We start from the raw sequence: 14,008 nt of genomic DNA, 5'->3' as shown, positions 1-14,008 counted from the left end.
GGGGGGGGGGGGGGGGGAGAGAGAGAAACGCTCATGTTTATGACGCGTAAACTGGTTCTTCGGACGTTTGTTGCGCATCGGAGTGAGGTAATATAATTCTAGCCGTCAAGATTATGCAGTGGGTTGGTAATTTACTATACTGATTATGAGACAGGAAAAACTTATATTATTGCATCGCGTGTCAGCTTTGTATAAACACTTTTATAGAATAGTTGTACGGTGCACGCGCTTATGACTTACGCTCCTATCTTCATTAAGGTGTATAATGTGCTTAACAATGCAGAAAGTAGCGTTTCCGAAAGAGAAAAAAAAGATAAAAAAACGAGACGATTATCGTTCGAAATCATTTTTTGGAGAATTAACAATAATTAGGTAAAATTTCAACAGGCAATCGTGATACTTGCGTAAAAGAATATGCGTAAAATATAATATGAAAACACTAAAATAGATGAGATTTCTATATTATATTTTACGCATATTGGTACTCTTATACGTAAATATTATCTCTTGAAATTTTACCTATGAACACATTATTAAGGTAAACGTCCCAGTGACCGGACATGTATCTATGTCCGGACACTTGCACAAAATTTATTAATATTATCAATCTCAAATGTTTTTAAATTCAATATTATAATTTAATTTTTAATACGACAACGTGATATACAAGAATCAAATACTAATAAGAGTAAAAAAACGTAATGAGTCTCCATTGTTCGTTTCATAAAATTATAATTAAAAAAGATGTATAAAATAATAGCAGAGAAAATAAGAAAAATAGCAACATTACAAAATACATGTAATTTTTAAATATAACTAAATTATAATATTGTAATAAAAATAGCATTTGGGATTAATAATAATAAATTATGTGTAAAAGTGTCCGAACATAGATACATGTCCGGTCATTGGGACGTTTACTTTAAATGTTGGCCGCAAGTTTGGCAGATATTTGAATTGGCTACTCGGCATACTTGATTTTTTGCAAAAGTACACATATTTCAGTGGAGATGCTTGGTGCACATTGTGCACGCACAACTGAATACTGTAATACGAACCGTGTGTTGTCATGCGGAATAGAAAATTCCTTCGGACAGTTATACTTCAATGGCTATACCATACCGCGAGTTTTGTACCATATGCGTGACGTTTTTGTTTAGAAGCGGGATATACGTAGTACTTACCGTATCGATTCTCCCTCAGCTGTCGCATATTGATACAAAATGCATCGGAAACACGATGTACACGTCATTCCTGATACTTACTTGCTATCTGACCCATATAACGGAGAGATATGCTTAAGCGAATATATAACAATGGTATTTTTAAATTTAATAATGCAACGAACGTACGCTATTGAACAAAACGTATCAAGCAGAAATTGAAACGATATATCAAATATACAGACTGTCGTGGAACATTACCGAGGCATAAACACGAATCACCGGATGTCCTTTTCATTGCATTGATTCTTTTCACAATAAATCGACTCGAAATTGAATTTCTCACGATAAATAATTTCGAATTCTTCGATCAAAAAAAGGGCATTCGGCGATGATTTTCGAGACTTGTGCAGAATTTTGTTACGTCTACACATCTAACATACATGCGATCATGTTCGCAAAACAGCGAATCATCTTTACTGAAGTAACCGAGAAGCTGGGAAATTGCAACTTTCTTGCGCGTAATGCCAGTCGCGTCAAGACATACCGCGCGGAAAGCATCGCGCTTAATGGAATTAAAGCTTTAACGGTAAACCGCTTTGCATCGCGCTCGGTCGATCGCTCCGTCTGCCCGCCGGTTCTTGCCCAAGTTTACTTTTTCCGGTCTTTGCACCGTATGTCGGTGTAAAAATGGATCGATCGGCGCGTCTAGAATATTCATCACGCACGTAGGTACGCCTTTAGAAAGGTAAGTAAGGCAAACGCCATTGAGGTGTAATAGCGCGCGTTACGTATTAGAGGACGGAAATACACGCCCGCGCGCGCGCGCGCGGATGTCACGCCGAGTGCAACGAACGATAGTCCGCGTACTTTCCTTTCCCTTCCGTGACGGCGGTTGCGCTATCAATCTCCGTGCTCGCGAACGTTATATTGGTGTGGTATTTCTCCCGTCGCGAAATTCATACGCGCGGCGTGGTTCCTCTGAAAATCCGCGTTGCCTCGTATTTCTCGGGAGATTCTTCGTCGCCGCGCAATTCCGCCCGAATAAAATAAGAACACTCGCGGAAATAGAAATATCACTCGAGGATTGCTGTTTACGTAGACAACTGTATCTGGAAAAATATGATAGGACTGAAATCTGGAAAAATATATTATACCATATAGTATCTAAACGTTCTATTTACCATTTTAAGATTTTCTTTTAATAATAATATTCCAGCTCGATTTTTTTGTAAACTTGTTTACGTAAAAGCATCGTATATCTTTTGATTTTCGAGTTATTTTAAGTAGAATATTTTGCGGAAAAAAGTGACCGATGTATTATTAATAAGTCGATCAATGAATGAAGAAAGTTGAGGCTTCCCAGCTTAACGGACGAGAGCTTTCAGGATAAAAGTACCTGTAGAACCATGGTGCTGACCACGGTACCAGCGACGGGTACGAGGTTCAATTCTAGCCACTCCTCACCCGCTCTTAGGCAACCCCGCTCGAATATACTCCTCTCTCCCGTCTGCGTTGGCCCGAAGGGATAAATAGAAATAATTTAAAAAGCGCGACACACAAGGGTACTTGCTCGAGCTCAAAGACTCGAAATTACGCCACTGGTTGTGGCTGCGGTCCACCGATAACGCGAGAGTAAACATCGATACTACGCTTCGCTCCCTCCCTTGACGACAACAAGAGTGCGCTCTTTGGGTATGAATGAAAAAACGACGGTGGCGTTTTCTTCTTAATCGCGATCCACAACGAACGTATAAATATATATTTATACCACGAGAACCCACAAAGCACACCCCAGGGGAGAGAAAAACTTTAAGAGGGTTTATCGACTGACGCGCGGGCATAACTTATTGTTAGAGGTTTAAACCACAGGAGGAAAGTAAGAGAAGTATAATAAGGTGTTCGTGATGCTCGTCGTTGCGTGAAGTGTGGGGTGTAACGATTGAGAGGCTGGGTATATTCGCGGTGGTACACGAGAGAGAGAGAGAGAAACGTCGATTCTCCTCTCCTCTCGTGTAGCAGATTTTTACGGGAACCATTCGACTGCGTTTGGAATTTTTATTTTTATTTGCAAACTAAAACTGATCGAGTATGATAATCGTTTCGAATTTAATTGTTATTAATTTACATGCGACACGTACCGCGTATCCGTGATGGCCGAGATATACGTAGATAATATCGGTGACATTTAATACACTAGCTCGGAAAAAGCACTTTATCATTATTTATTTACTCGCGTTTTATCAGCCCGTAACGCATCGCGGCGCATTTAATGGTTCTCCGACAAAAAAATATAATTAAGCGACGAGGCGAGGGCTTCTCTCGATGAAAGCGTAATTAGCGAAGGGGCGGGCTTCATGCCATTACATCGGGAATGATATACCTACTCTTAAAATAAAGCCTCCACAGAAGTTCTTATCCCTCTGCCCTCAACCTATCTTCCCCTTTTCTCTCCTCGTCCTCTGGACTCGACCATTTTCTCTCTAATTAAGTTCCACAGTTTCTTGACCCGGATCGTTTTTGCCCGCGCTTGTAGACATTGTGTAATCGTGCGCGCGCGACCCGCGCAAAACTACCCCGGAGAAACTACTTCGCTATCTCGAATCTGGCCTCGCGCGCGATAGAGCGCGATTCCAAAGACAAATTATTCGGCCCCTCTGAGGCACGTTCCACTTGGTTTACCGTACTTTCGTAACGGTGGTACAAAATGACGCAAGTTTCGAATCGGAAACAAGGCGAAACTAGAAACGGTTGGGATGCCACGGTGTTACTCGTAATATGTGGGTGTATAGAGTATATAAGTTAACAATAGTTCTTGAAGGGTATAGGAATTTATCAGATATAATTATGATAAAAGGACTTCGGTAGGATGAACTTAAAGACCGACACAAAGAACGGGGAAACATAAAGTAAGAAGGGACGAAAATATATTTCATCGAAAATAATACGTTTGCGTAAGGAAAACTGTTGTTTTCGCATTTTACTTCATTCACGATCATTAACTTTTCAAATCGAGCTTTTTACGATAAACGTTATTTACTATACGACAAAAATAAATATTTTAATTAAGAAATGTCTTTATTGATATTAGCGATAAAATAAAGATGCTATACTTACGTAACTGGGCTTTCTTACATCATAACCGCATTGTTTATTTTTAATGATTTCCTGAAACAAATAAAAAGACGGTTTTATTTCCAACGATAGAATTAATATCCGATGGAAAATGATTCTGCAATGCGGTAGCAACGCGAATACTATAATCAGTATGGAGAGAATTACATTAGGTTTTCGCTTGCAACAGCTAAAAGGCACGCCGCACGCTTCCCTCGAGCCTATATCGCTCGACGAACAATTAAAATAATTGTTGCGGTCCCAATCCTTCGGGCCCTCGATGCCGCAACATTGCAACTGAAAAATAAAACGACAAATTTTATAATATTACGACGTAATGCATTTATATACATGCATTAACAGAACCGCTATATTTTTAGTCTCTTATTGCTATACGGATTTTACGAGATTCACACATCTACAGGATTTCGTCGTTTTCTGTGTGGTAGTTGGCAGGAAATTCGTCGCAATTTTCGTTTGCAGACGAGAACATTATCCGTGCGAGACCGCGAAGTCAGGGAATCGCGTTCAAAATATTCTCTAAGGTTCGGAATATTTTGCATCATTGGCGGCGATATGATCAATCGCGGTCAAATTTGCGATGAATATCACGAGCGAGTATGAATTTCAAACGCCGTCATAAATAATTCCGACTGCGCTGGATATTCAGCCGGGGCAATATTAAATATGCGATTTAAAGGATCGTTCGATAAGAAAGGAAGAAAGCATCGTCCGGTCCGGAGACACCGGGATAATAAACGTAAGAGAAAAAAAGATCTCGCTGTAAGGAGCCGGGTATTAAGGCAAGGAGAAAAAGGCCATGGAATGACGTGAGTTGGATTCAGTTGGCAAGGAGGCTTGGTCGCGATCGAAGTCCCCGACCTTCATTAAACCCCAATATCTGTCTTCTATACGAGCCTGAAACTTCTATTCTACTTTCTCGACTACCCGTATGTGTCCCCATTGCTTGGTTCAGTAATTTTTTCACGCTAATCCGGCCATTAAATGTAAGAATCAGCAAAGAGATGAATTTTTTATAAAGAATGATAAAGTTTCCTTTAAACGTGACATTAATTCCACATATAACTGTGTAATAGCGTTTGCATCGATTGTCTGCAATAATTAATCCATCGATTTTGCAAATGTCAATTCGTTTGGGAAAATCTCTTGCCAATAATAAGTGTAACATACGTTACATCGCTAGTTAATATTATGCTATATGTGTTTGATTAATCGTCCAGCGAGCGAACACACACGTATATCTCGCGATTCTATCGTATAATTAATTAACCATGGGAATATATTCGTATTTCTCGGTACGACAGTAGCCGCGAGATGGGGGATATTTCACGTTTAATTAAACGGCATAAAAATGAATTACCCGGCGCGAAGTGTATTAGATTCTTGCATAGGGTTAAAAATAGAAAATCGATAGGGAGAATATCACGAATTCAATTATTAATAACGGAGTTGCATGTGAGAGTGCCTCATTTGTCGTTTCGCACGTGCTTCCTATGAATTCGATTAATCAGGCGATTCTCTTTATCACGATATAAGAAGAAGTGGTTATCACGCAAAGCCGATATCGTGGGAGAAAGGGAAAGCTCGGTGTGTTGAGCATCGAAAGATAATATCAAGCCCGAATTCCAGGCAACTACGTAATTTAACTGATTTGTTTTCAGCGTACTCATTTTATTTTATTTAAATTATTCGTGCGGTAACGTTTCAATTTGTTTCAATCAAATATTCATAATACGAAACGCTGGCGCGCGGAATATTCATACGAGATGCGAATGCGAGTTGAGTATTGAGATACGAGATACGAGTTTCCGATTGTAGCTGGATTTAATTATTATTCGCTCGACGGCTGTACAGGTTGTATCAAGAGAGATCAACAACAAGCTCAGCGCGATTCGCCATCGATTTCTCTTTGTGGGAGAGAATTTCGCCGTACGCTTAAACCGATAGACCTAGAACATATAACGATGAAATACAATCGGAATTCAGGCGAAATGTAACAGAATCTTCGTGCTACATATTTCAGTTTATTACCGTCATTATACGATCTCCGAATGATAACGAGAAAGTTAATTTAGATTTTTTTGGTCAATATTGAAGAACGATATGTGCAGAGCGGTATTATAGAATGAAATATTTATTACGGAAAAATCGACTTGAAGTTCTTTAGAGGATAGAATTTCTCTCGTTTGCCGACGTACTCTCTCTTGGTATATCCTGTATATCGATCGCATCGGACCGAACCGGCCAAGTTGAGCCAATTCATAAGTGGGATGGCGACGGTAAATACGCTCCGCGCCACCGCACGAAGTCGAAGTACTAAGCATTTCATTAACCGCCTATAAATGGTACCGAGTGAATCCCGACGGGGTCAGACAATGCGGTATATGGCAACTCGGTAGTGCCTCGGTTTCCCTAGGGCTGATAGGATTGCCGGAATTGCGCATCGGCATACCGGGCGTCTCTATTGAAATCTCGCAAACCACAATTGATCGACCGACCATCGATTAATGAGTTCGATGATACCGCGCCGAAATCGACAGTCATATTTTTAGATAAGACGGAATCACCTTGCTCCTCTAAAATGCCATTGAATCCGAAGTGAATCATGATATTGTATGTATCTACGTGTCACAACGTTCGCAAAATCTATCCTACAGAATTTGCAATGCCTTCGCAGAGATCTTTGACAGAGTTTGGTTAAATTATTTTGTCAAAATCCTACGAAATAGAAAGAGATATATATATGTATATTTCTTCCCCGTATATACATATCTCGCTTTAACTTTTACTGTCTCACTCTATAACTTCAATTAAGAGATTATAGTATATCTTTTCTCTCGTAGGATTTTGACAGAATTACTTGTGGCCAGATTCTGCGTGAGGGTCTCTAACCTCGGAATTCAAGAATAGAGTACTCATAAATGTGTTCATTTAATATAATTTCTGATAATTTTTACTTACAAGACTGTTAGACTGAAAAAGTGTTATACAATATTGTTAATAATCTTATATTACTTATACTGTTAATAGGAGATATCTAAAGGAGCAATAATAATTCAATTCCAATAAAAAAAGAACATTTTATTATTTTTAACTTCCATATATGTCAAGATATGAATCAATTTATTTCTACGATTAGTTTCAAAGTAAGTATTTTTTGACTTAGTAAACAATACTAAATTTGAGTAAAAATTATAATACGTCTTTTTGAGTTAAATTGTTAATTGTTTTAACGACGTATTGAGTAGAGGCAGATTTATAGAAATGATTAAACGTAACATCCAATTGAGCATAATTGTGAATTTTACAGTGTAGTTTGTTAAAATGCGAATTGTTGTATTAACTATCATGGAATGAGAATCCGTTAGACACGATGGTCCACCGATGATGGAATTGTGGTGGTAATTCGACGCTTGCGGATTCATCAGCGGTTCCAAAACCCGCGCATTCAAACATTAACCGAATCAGTTTGCAAATGTTTCCGTATGTGTTCGCGTCGCGTAATAATTTATGTGTGTACGTACATATTGATCGATGAATCCGACAATCTACGTCACGTCTGTATGGCTATGAAACGACGCAAACCTCTCATGGCATGTTACGATATCGACTTCATTCTCGTGGCGAAGCGTCCGCTTTTTACTCAAACTGAATTCCACTAACCGCGCGACGGATTCGTTGGTTAAATTAATTCTCGCGGTTCTCGTTCTGCTAGATACTTGGCCGAATGTAAATCACTGTCGCGCCCCGTGCTCGTAAAGTATAGCGAATCGAATGAAATTTTCGGTAGATCTAGTTCGGCGGTAACGTGCGGTGCAACGTGCGAGCGCGTGTGTGGTTTACCATCGACTAGCTTCTACTGATAGGATTACCGAAATTGCGGCAGTGTACCCGAGCGGTTCTATTGAAATCTCATAAACCACAATTGGATGACTGGATATCGATTGTCGAATGCTACTATATTACGCGCCATTTGGATGCCGCCGCGTGGCATTCGGAATCTGGACCTGGCCAGATTTTCGTGCTGCGGCTACTCGACAAAGTTTGCGCGAGCTTTGCGTTTCGGGAAACGTCTGACCGCACGAGTTCCTGCACTACTTAGAAAGGCGAGCGCGCCTGCTTATAAAGGCTGCCGATACACGTTCGGTTTCGATGATTCGTTATTCCGGCGGGGAATAACGAAACGCGAAGGAAGCGCCGTATGTTAAGTTACTTTAATAGTTATAGTAGTATAATTGAATTCTTGATATAATCAACTTGCCCAATCTTCTTGAATCCAATCAATGAGATTCTGCTGATCAGGATCCTCTCTGTAGTGGATAATGAACGCTTGGAAGCCCCCCGTAGCTTGTGATTTTATCTGCATAGTGAATAAAATATTATATTAATTAACGTCACTGAATCTATTTTTTATTAATTCATGATTATCATTCTGAGATCGATTCTCAAATTTTTCAATCTGTCTATCTCAATTTTTTCGCCCGAAATAAGAGAAAAGAAAATCTGATAAGATCGTGCGTCGAAGGTTTCGTAATTTTTACAAAGTCTTATTACGATCAGTGATTTCCAATTCAGAATATTTCCTCTCGATGATCGACGAGTGTCACAAGTGTTGCAATTGCTCTCAAGGACGAATTTAACTTTCCGACGGTCGTAAAATAGAATGGCGCGCATTAAAACGCGAGCTGCGTGCGAGTACGGGGATACGATGGCACGTTTGTTGGTTGTCCGAAATTTTCCACCGTGAGAAAATTCTCGTCATGTTTAAAGGATACGGTTAATGGAATTAATTAGTAACCCAGGAACTCTCCTGCTGCATAATTATACGCAAACTTCGTCGGCGCCCGGCCTAGACTGTACTCTATATACGTGTTCGTCTTCCTCGCGCGCGGGTGTATACATATACTCATAGCGAATGAGATTGTGAAATATGCACCGACGAATATATTGTACAGTGCATTCGGCATATTCGCTTTGATAATTCAGCCACGCTTCTCGTAACTACTGAATTAATAAACGCGGTAAGTAGAAACGATTACGAATAAACACAGTGGAACTGTCTCGAGAAACACTTGCCTTAAAAATGTTGCGTATAATTGTGCAGGATAAATTTTAGGAAAGCTGTCTGTTCCGCGAAATATCATCTGCGAAATATCATTAATAATTAAATGCGCACAGAGCAATGTGCAAATAATATTAAATCATATAGTTACAAATTACCTGTAATATCTTATTTTAATGTTCACTAAATTTATATGTTTATACTACAAGTATTTTTAAACATGATATATACGCGTTCATATTTTGGCACATTTTGCCTGTAATTATTAATGTATTATGACTCGTATATATATATATATATAATGACTTTATTGTTATACGAAGTACATAATATTTACCCAATCTTTGAAGATAAATCCCAAAACACCGACAGTCATTTCCATTAACAGCAATAGCGCTAAAAATATCGCGTACTGCAACATAAAATTAATTTAATTAAAATTAATTCTGTCGAGATTGTTTTGAGAAATGAGAGAGACAGAGAGAGTGAGAGGAGGGGGAACGGAAAAGAGCGAAAGGGAGAGTACTTATCATTGTCCTACTTACTGATGGTCCATTAGAACCATGTTTTCAACGATTCATTTTTTTGAGGGAAGCTCTAAATTTCAAAAGTTCGCCATTTAAGAAAGCAGAGCCTTTCGTTTTAAGTACTTTTAAACGTTACATTTCTCAAAGAGCAAACTCTCGTTCAATCGCGTGCGGTCAGCCAATGATAGACCATAGATATCATATAACGAATCGGAAGCTCGATCAAAGTTCGAAGATCCGAAAGATGTTGAGCAATTAAAGTAATTCTAAAAGAACTTAATTGAATCCCATAGGACACTCACCGCGGCGAGGAGGCATGTGTTCTCCCGTAACGCGCCGACGCATCCCGTGAAACCGATGATAAATGTCACTGTACCTGCAACAGAATAAATAGTATCGGGTACTTCGTCATCGCACGAAATGTAACGCGAAGAACACGAATGCATTCGTCAATGTATCGTATAATCGTGAGTTATGAGCGTGGGTCCCACCGGTGAATTCATTCCTGCATCGACATGCTATGCCGGCGTGAATTCCCAGATACATTTATAGGTTTGCAACGAAGTGCATGAAAAAACCATGAAAACCGGAAACTTAATCACAGCTGAGTCAGAAGGATTGAAATGATTCGGGAATATCGGAGAAAATCAGGAAAAAGAGAATATATTTATTAGATAGTAATTGACGTTCTAACTAAATCAATAGATTATAAATCTAAATTTATGTATATGTGTTTACATAAAAAATTATATATACGTAATAATATATAAAATTATGTATATATATATATTAACATTATTACACATATAATTTTAATATATATAAAGTATCTTCTTTTATTTGACCTCTTTATATATTTATTTGACTATCATTCTTCTTTTTAATTTTTGATTCACAAAGAGGAGATTTTTATCAGCCAGCAACATCAGGAAATTCGTAGTTTTGGAATTTCACTTGTGTAACAACTCTGATTTACGAACATACGCCACATATTAATTACACGTAGGTTTGCGAACGCTTGTAGTTTACACAAGTAATTATATTAAAATTCCTCTGCGTTCCAATTGAATTTGCCGAGAGTGCGTCATCAACAGTACCGTGTTGCGCCAATGGTAATGCGGAATATTTATGAAATTATCTGCTACCTGCGGACGAGCGTGCCGCGTAATGAGCGTTAAATCAATTCCGTGTGTACGCTAACAAAAAGTATGCGAGCACAAATGTTCGAAATTCGTTGCTATCACAATTAATCGGTGTGCATTCAAGCAACTTTTTTGCCTTTTATTTAATATGCAAATGTTATTAATTTCTATATAAAACAATACGTTTGCATTAAAACTATTAAGAGAGCTTTCATGCGTATATTATACACATAAATTTGCAACAAAGTTTTCGAGAGTAAGAATTGAAAAATTGAATTTTATATTTTATATTGAAGAGAGTGTAGTAAAACTGAGAACATTTATCAATTCTTGGCAAAGATTTAGCGATAAATTCTAGTTTAAATAGATAATATTTCTACATATACATATATAGTTCCCGTAAATTAAACGTTTGAAATGATTCAAAGCAGATTTTGTTGAAATAGCATTGATAGAGATGATTTGGGTGTATTAGAGAATTTATAGTTGCATCGAGAAAACGATTAAAAGTCAAACTCGGCGCTATCGGACTTAATAAATTTTATCTATCATCGAAAGTTATAAGATTTTAGAACGTGCTCCGGAAATGAGGGGGTAACTTTTAATCCGATGGTAAAGCAGAGACGAGGAACGTAGAACGGAGCTCTTTCAAGTAACTGAATAATTAGTCCAGACTTACTTTCGGAACTTTTGTTAAGCCTTGCCACGAACTAGAAGAAAATGGCAACGATGAAACGCTTTGCGCTCGAATAAAAAACTCGATGAAGAAAAACGAAAAGTGCGAATGTAGAAACGTGTACCTACTTGAAAGAGCAGTTGGAAAATTTTTATACAGGATGAAACTATTACAGGGCATTTTATACGTTGAATACGTTAAGCATATGAAAGTACAATACCTGCTTTTTTAATTACATGGATTTTTATTAATGATAAATGCAATTATTGCTATTAAAAAAAATACATATTCTTTTTTACTATAAAGACATTTTGCTTTGTACGCTGTATCTAAACTCGTATTCGGGTTAATATTTGGTATACGCAATCAATGTTTCGTAAAGGGGCCAGGTGTGAGTCAATGGCAGACGAAAGGACTTTGCCACTCTTGCAATATCGCAACGTTGCTTTATGTCGTATGGTAATAAAGTTGCAGGATAGAGGAACGTATACGTTTGATCTCGTCTCGCGACACGCGAATATAACGGCGAACCAATAATATCTGTTTCGATTCTAGTAGGTTTTCATTGACTAAAAAAAAAAGGAAAGAGGATCGATGTATACAAAATAATCTAGGCCCTAGGCCTTTCGTGCTTTCCTTGGTCTATGTATTCCGTGAGTAATAGAAGTCGATACTTTTGTAGTGTGATTTTAATTAGATCCGGTTTTTTGCAATTAATTTAATTTGCAGTACCCAAAATTACAGATGTTTCATTAAAAGCATTTGAAATTACGGTGTGTTCGATCAGGACGAGTGTATACTCGGATAGAAATCAAAACGCAGCACTCAATTGCGATCGCATTTATTTAAGCGCGGAAAATAAATGTAATCCGGGATTTAGTATTTCTCTTTGCACAAGTTACAATTTATTTGGAATATCTCGCGACTTTGGCAGGCGACAGTGCTAATAATTTTAGGCGGATTTTCGAACGCGTATTTTTCCAAACTTCGTTTCGGGATTGATAAACATTGGAAAATATGGATTAATTTTTTTGAAATGTATTTACGTTGTTAAGGAATTTTGAAGAATGATTACGAAACTTAGATTAATTTTGTTAAATGGCGGATTTATGTCGCGACGAATAAGACATTCATAATATCCGCCTACAGCATAATTTTTTTAATTCTAAGCATTAATGTTCTCTCGCTAAAAATGTAATCTGCTTTCGATCGTCGTTATAACTTTCGTAATGTAGCAAAGTCTAAATCGTTGTTATCTGGTAACCGTTACGCTAAATTAAGCGCAAGCCGGAAGAGGCAGAGTTACTCGTCAAAGTAAATGGAAGTAATTGGAGCATGAGATAATCGAAAAGCCAGGCTCAAGTCGATAGAGTATACTACGCAAGTACGAAATAATTAACAAGCGCGTCGCTTTCCTAAGTATACACAAGGTACATAGAATACGTCGATTACTTCGATGAAAATGTTGCTTGAATGACGACCGATAATTGTAGGATTTTTCCAACAAATTTTCTTCTACATTACGTACAGTTGTATTAAGATTTTCACCCAGCAGTGCTCTATTGACATTTGATCAGCTGCAGCGAATATTTGTAATCTCAACTACTACCGCACTGAACAAACATTTAATGACTCGAAGTCAAACAACAGGATAGTTCGCCGTTCACTTGCGAAATTAAATATTAACGCAAATATCGTTTCGAACGGTAAATATTAAATTAATATTGCTTAGCTTGTATTACAATCGTAGCAATGAATAACGAAATTAACTGAATATATTTATCTTCGCGAAACAGGAGCAGTGCATAAATCAGCTATCAGAATAAGTTTCTGTGCCTACATCGGATATTAGCAGTTTCATTCTGGGGGAGAGAAAAGGAAAACTGATAATAACACATTCGATGTAGATACAAAAACTTATTCGCTGCTTTATGCACTGTACCGTATTGGAAGATATTCGTTAAATTTTCATTGGAAATTATATTACATTACAGATAAAGAGAGAAGAGAGGAGCTCTTCTCTCTTTATCTTCAATGTAATATAATTTCCAATGAAAATTTAATGAATATCTTCCAATACCGTCAAACGAATAATTGAAAGTGAGTACTGCTACTAGTGAATTCGACTAAGGTGACGATAGAACGAGCATTGGCCTTTTGTTCTCTTCAAACTTCGAGGGAATTGTTTCTACGGACACATGGGGCAAACAAATGGATGAGCCCCCACAAATCGACTCCTACTTTCGTACTCGAGCGGTTACTCGCGTACCGTCCGTTGTTCTTCCGGCGTGCCGGATCACGTG

The 14,008-nt window shown here is 38.0% G+C and overlaps 1 protein-coding gene across 4 annotated transcripts in view; it reads right to left on the bottom strand.

Annotated features, from left to right (window-relative positions):
• The window catches only part of Tsp26A (Tetraspanin 26A), a 111,330-nt gene that overhangs the window by 4,784 nt on the left and 92,538 nt on the right, over positions 1–14,008 (bottom strand). For 2 of the 4 annotated variants that reach the window (XM_018506263.1, XM_018506261.1), the window contains exons 3-8: positions 10,190–10,263; positions 9,698–9,772; positions 8,560–8,658; positions 4,446–4,574; positions 4,281–4,331; positions 2,563–2,673 (exon numbers count right to left, since the gene is read on the bottom strand). In XM_018506263.1, the coding sequence (XP_018361765.1) occupies positions 2,563–2,673; positions 4,281–4,331; positions 4,446–4,574; positions 8,560–8,658; positions 9,698–9,772; positions 10,190–10,263 (539 nt within the window). The remainder of the gene's footprint in view (positions 1–2,562; positions 2,674–4,280; positions 4,332–4,445; positions 4,575–8,559; positions 8,659–9,697; positions 9,773–10,189; positions 10,264–14,008) is intronic. The other 2 variants (XM_018506262.1, XM_018506260.1) reach the window with 1 other exon arrangement.

Source organism: Trachymyrmex cornetzi, unplaced genomic scaffold (genome assembly GCF_001594075.2).
Source record: "Trachymyrmex cornetzi isolate Tcor2-1 unplaced genomic scaffold, Tcor1.1 scaffold223, whole genome shotgun sequence".
NCBI classification, from domain to species: domain Eukaryota; kingdom Metazoa; phylum Arthropoda; class Insecta; order Hymenoptera; family Formicidae; genus Trachymyrmex; species Trachymyrmex cornetzi.
This window is presented reverse-complemented; position numbering and strand designations above follow the sequence as displayed.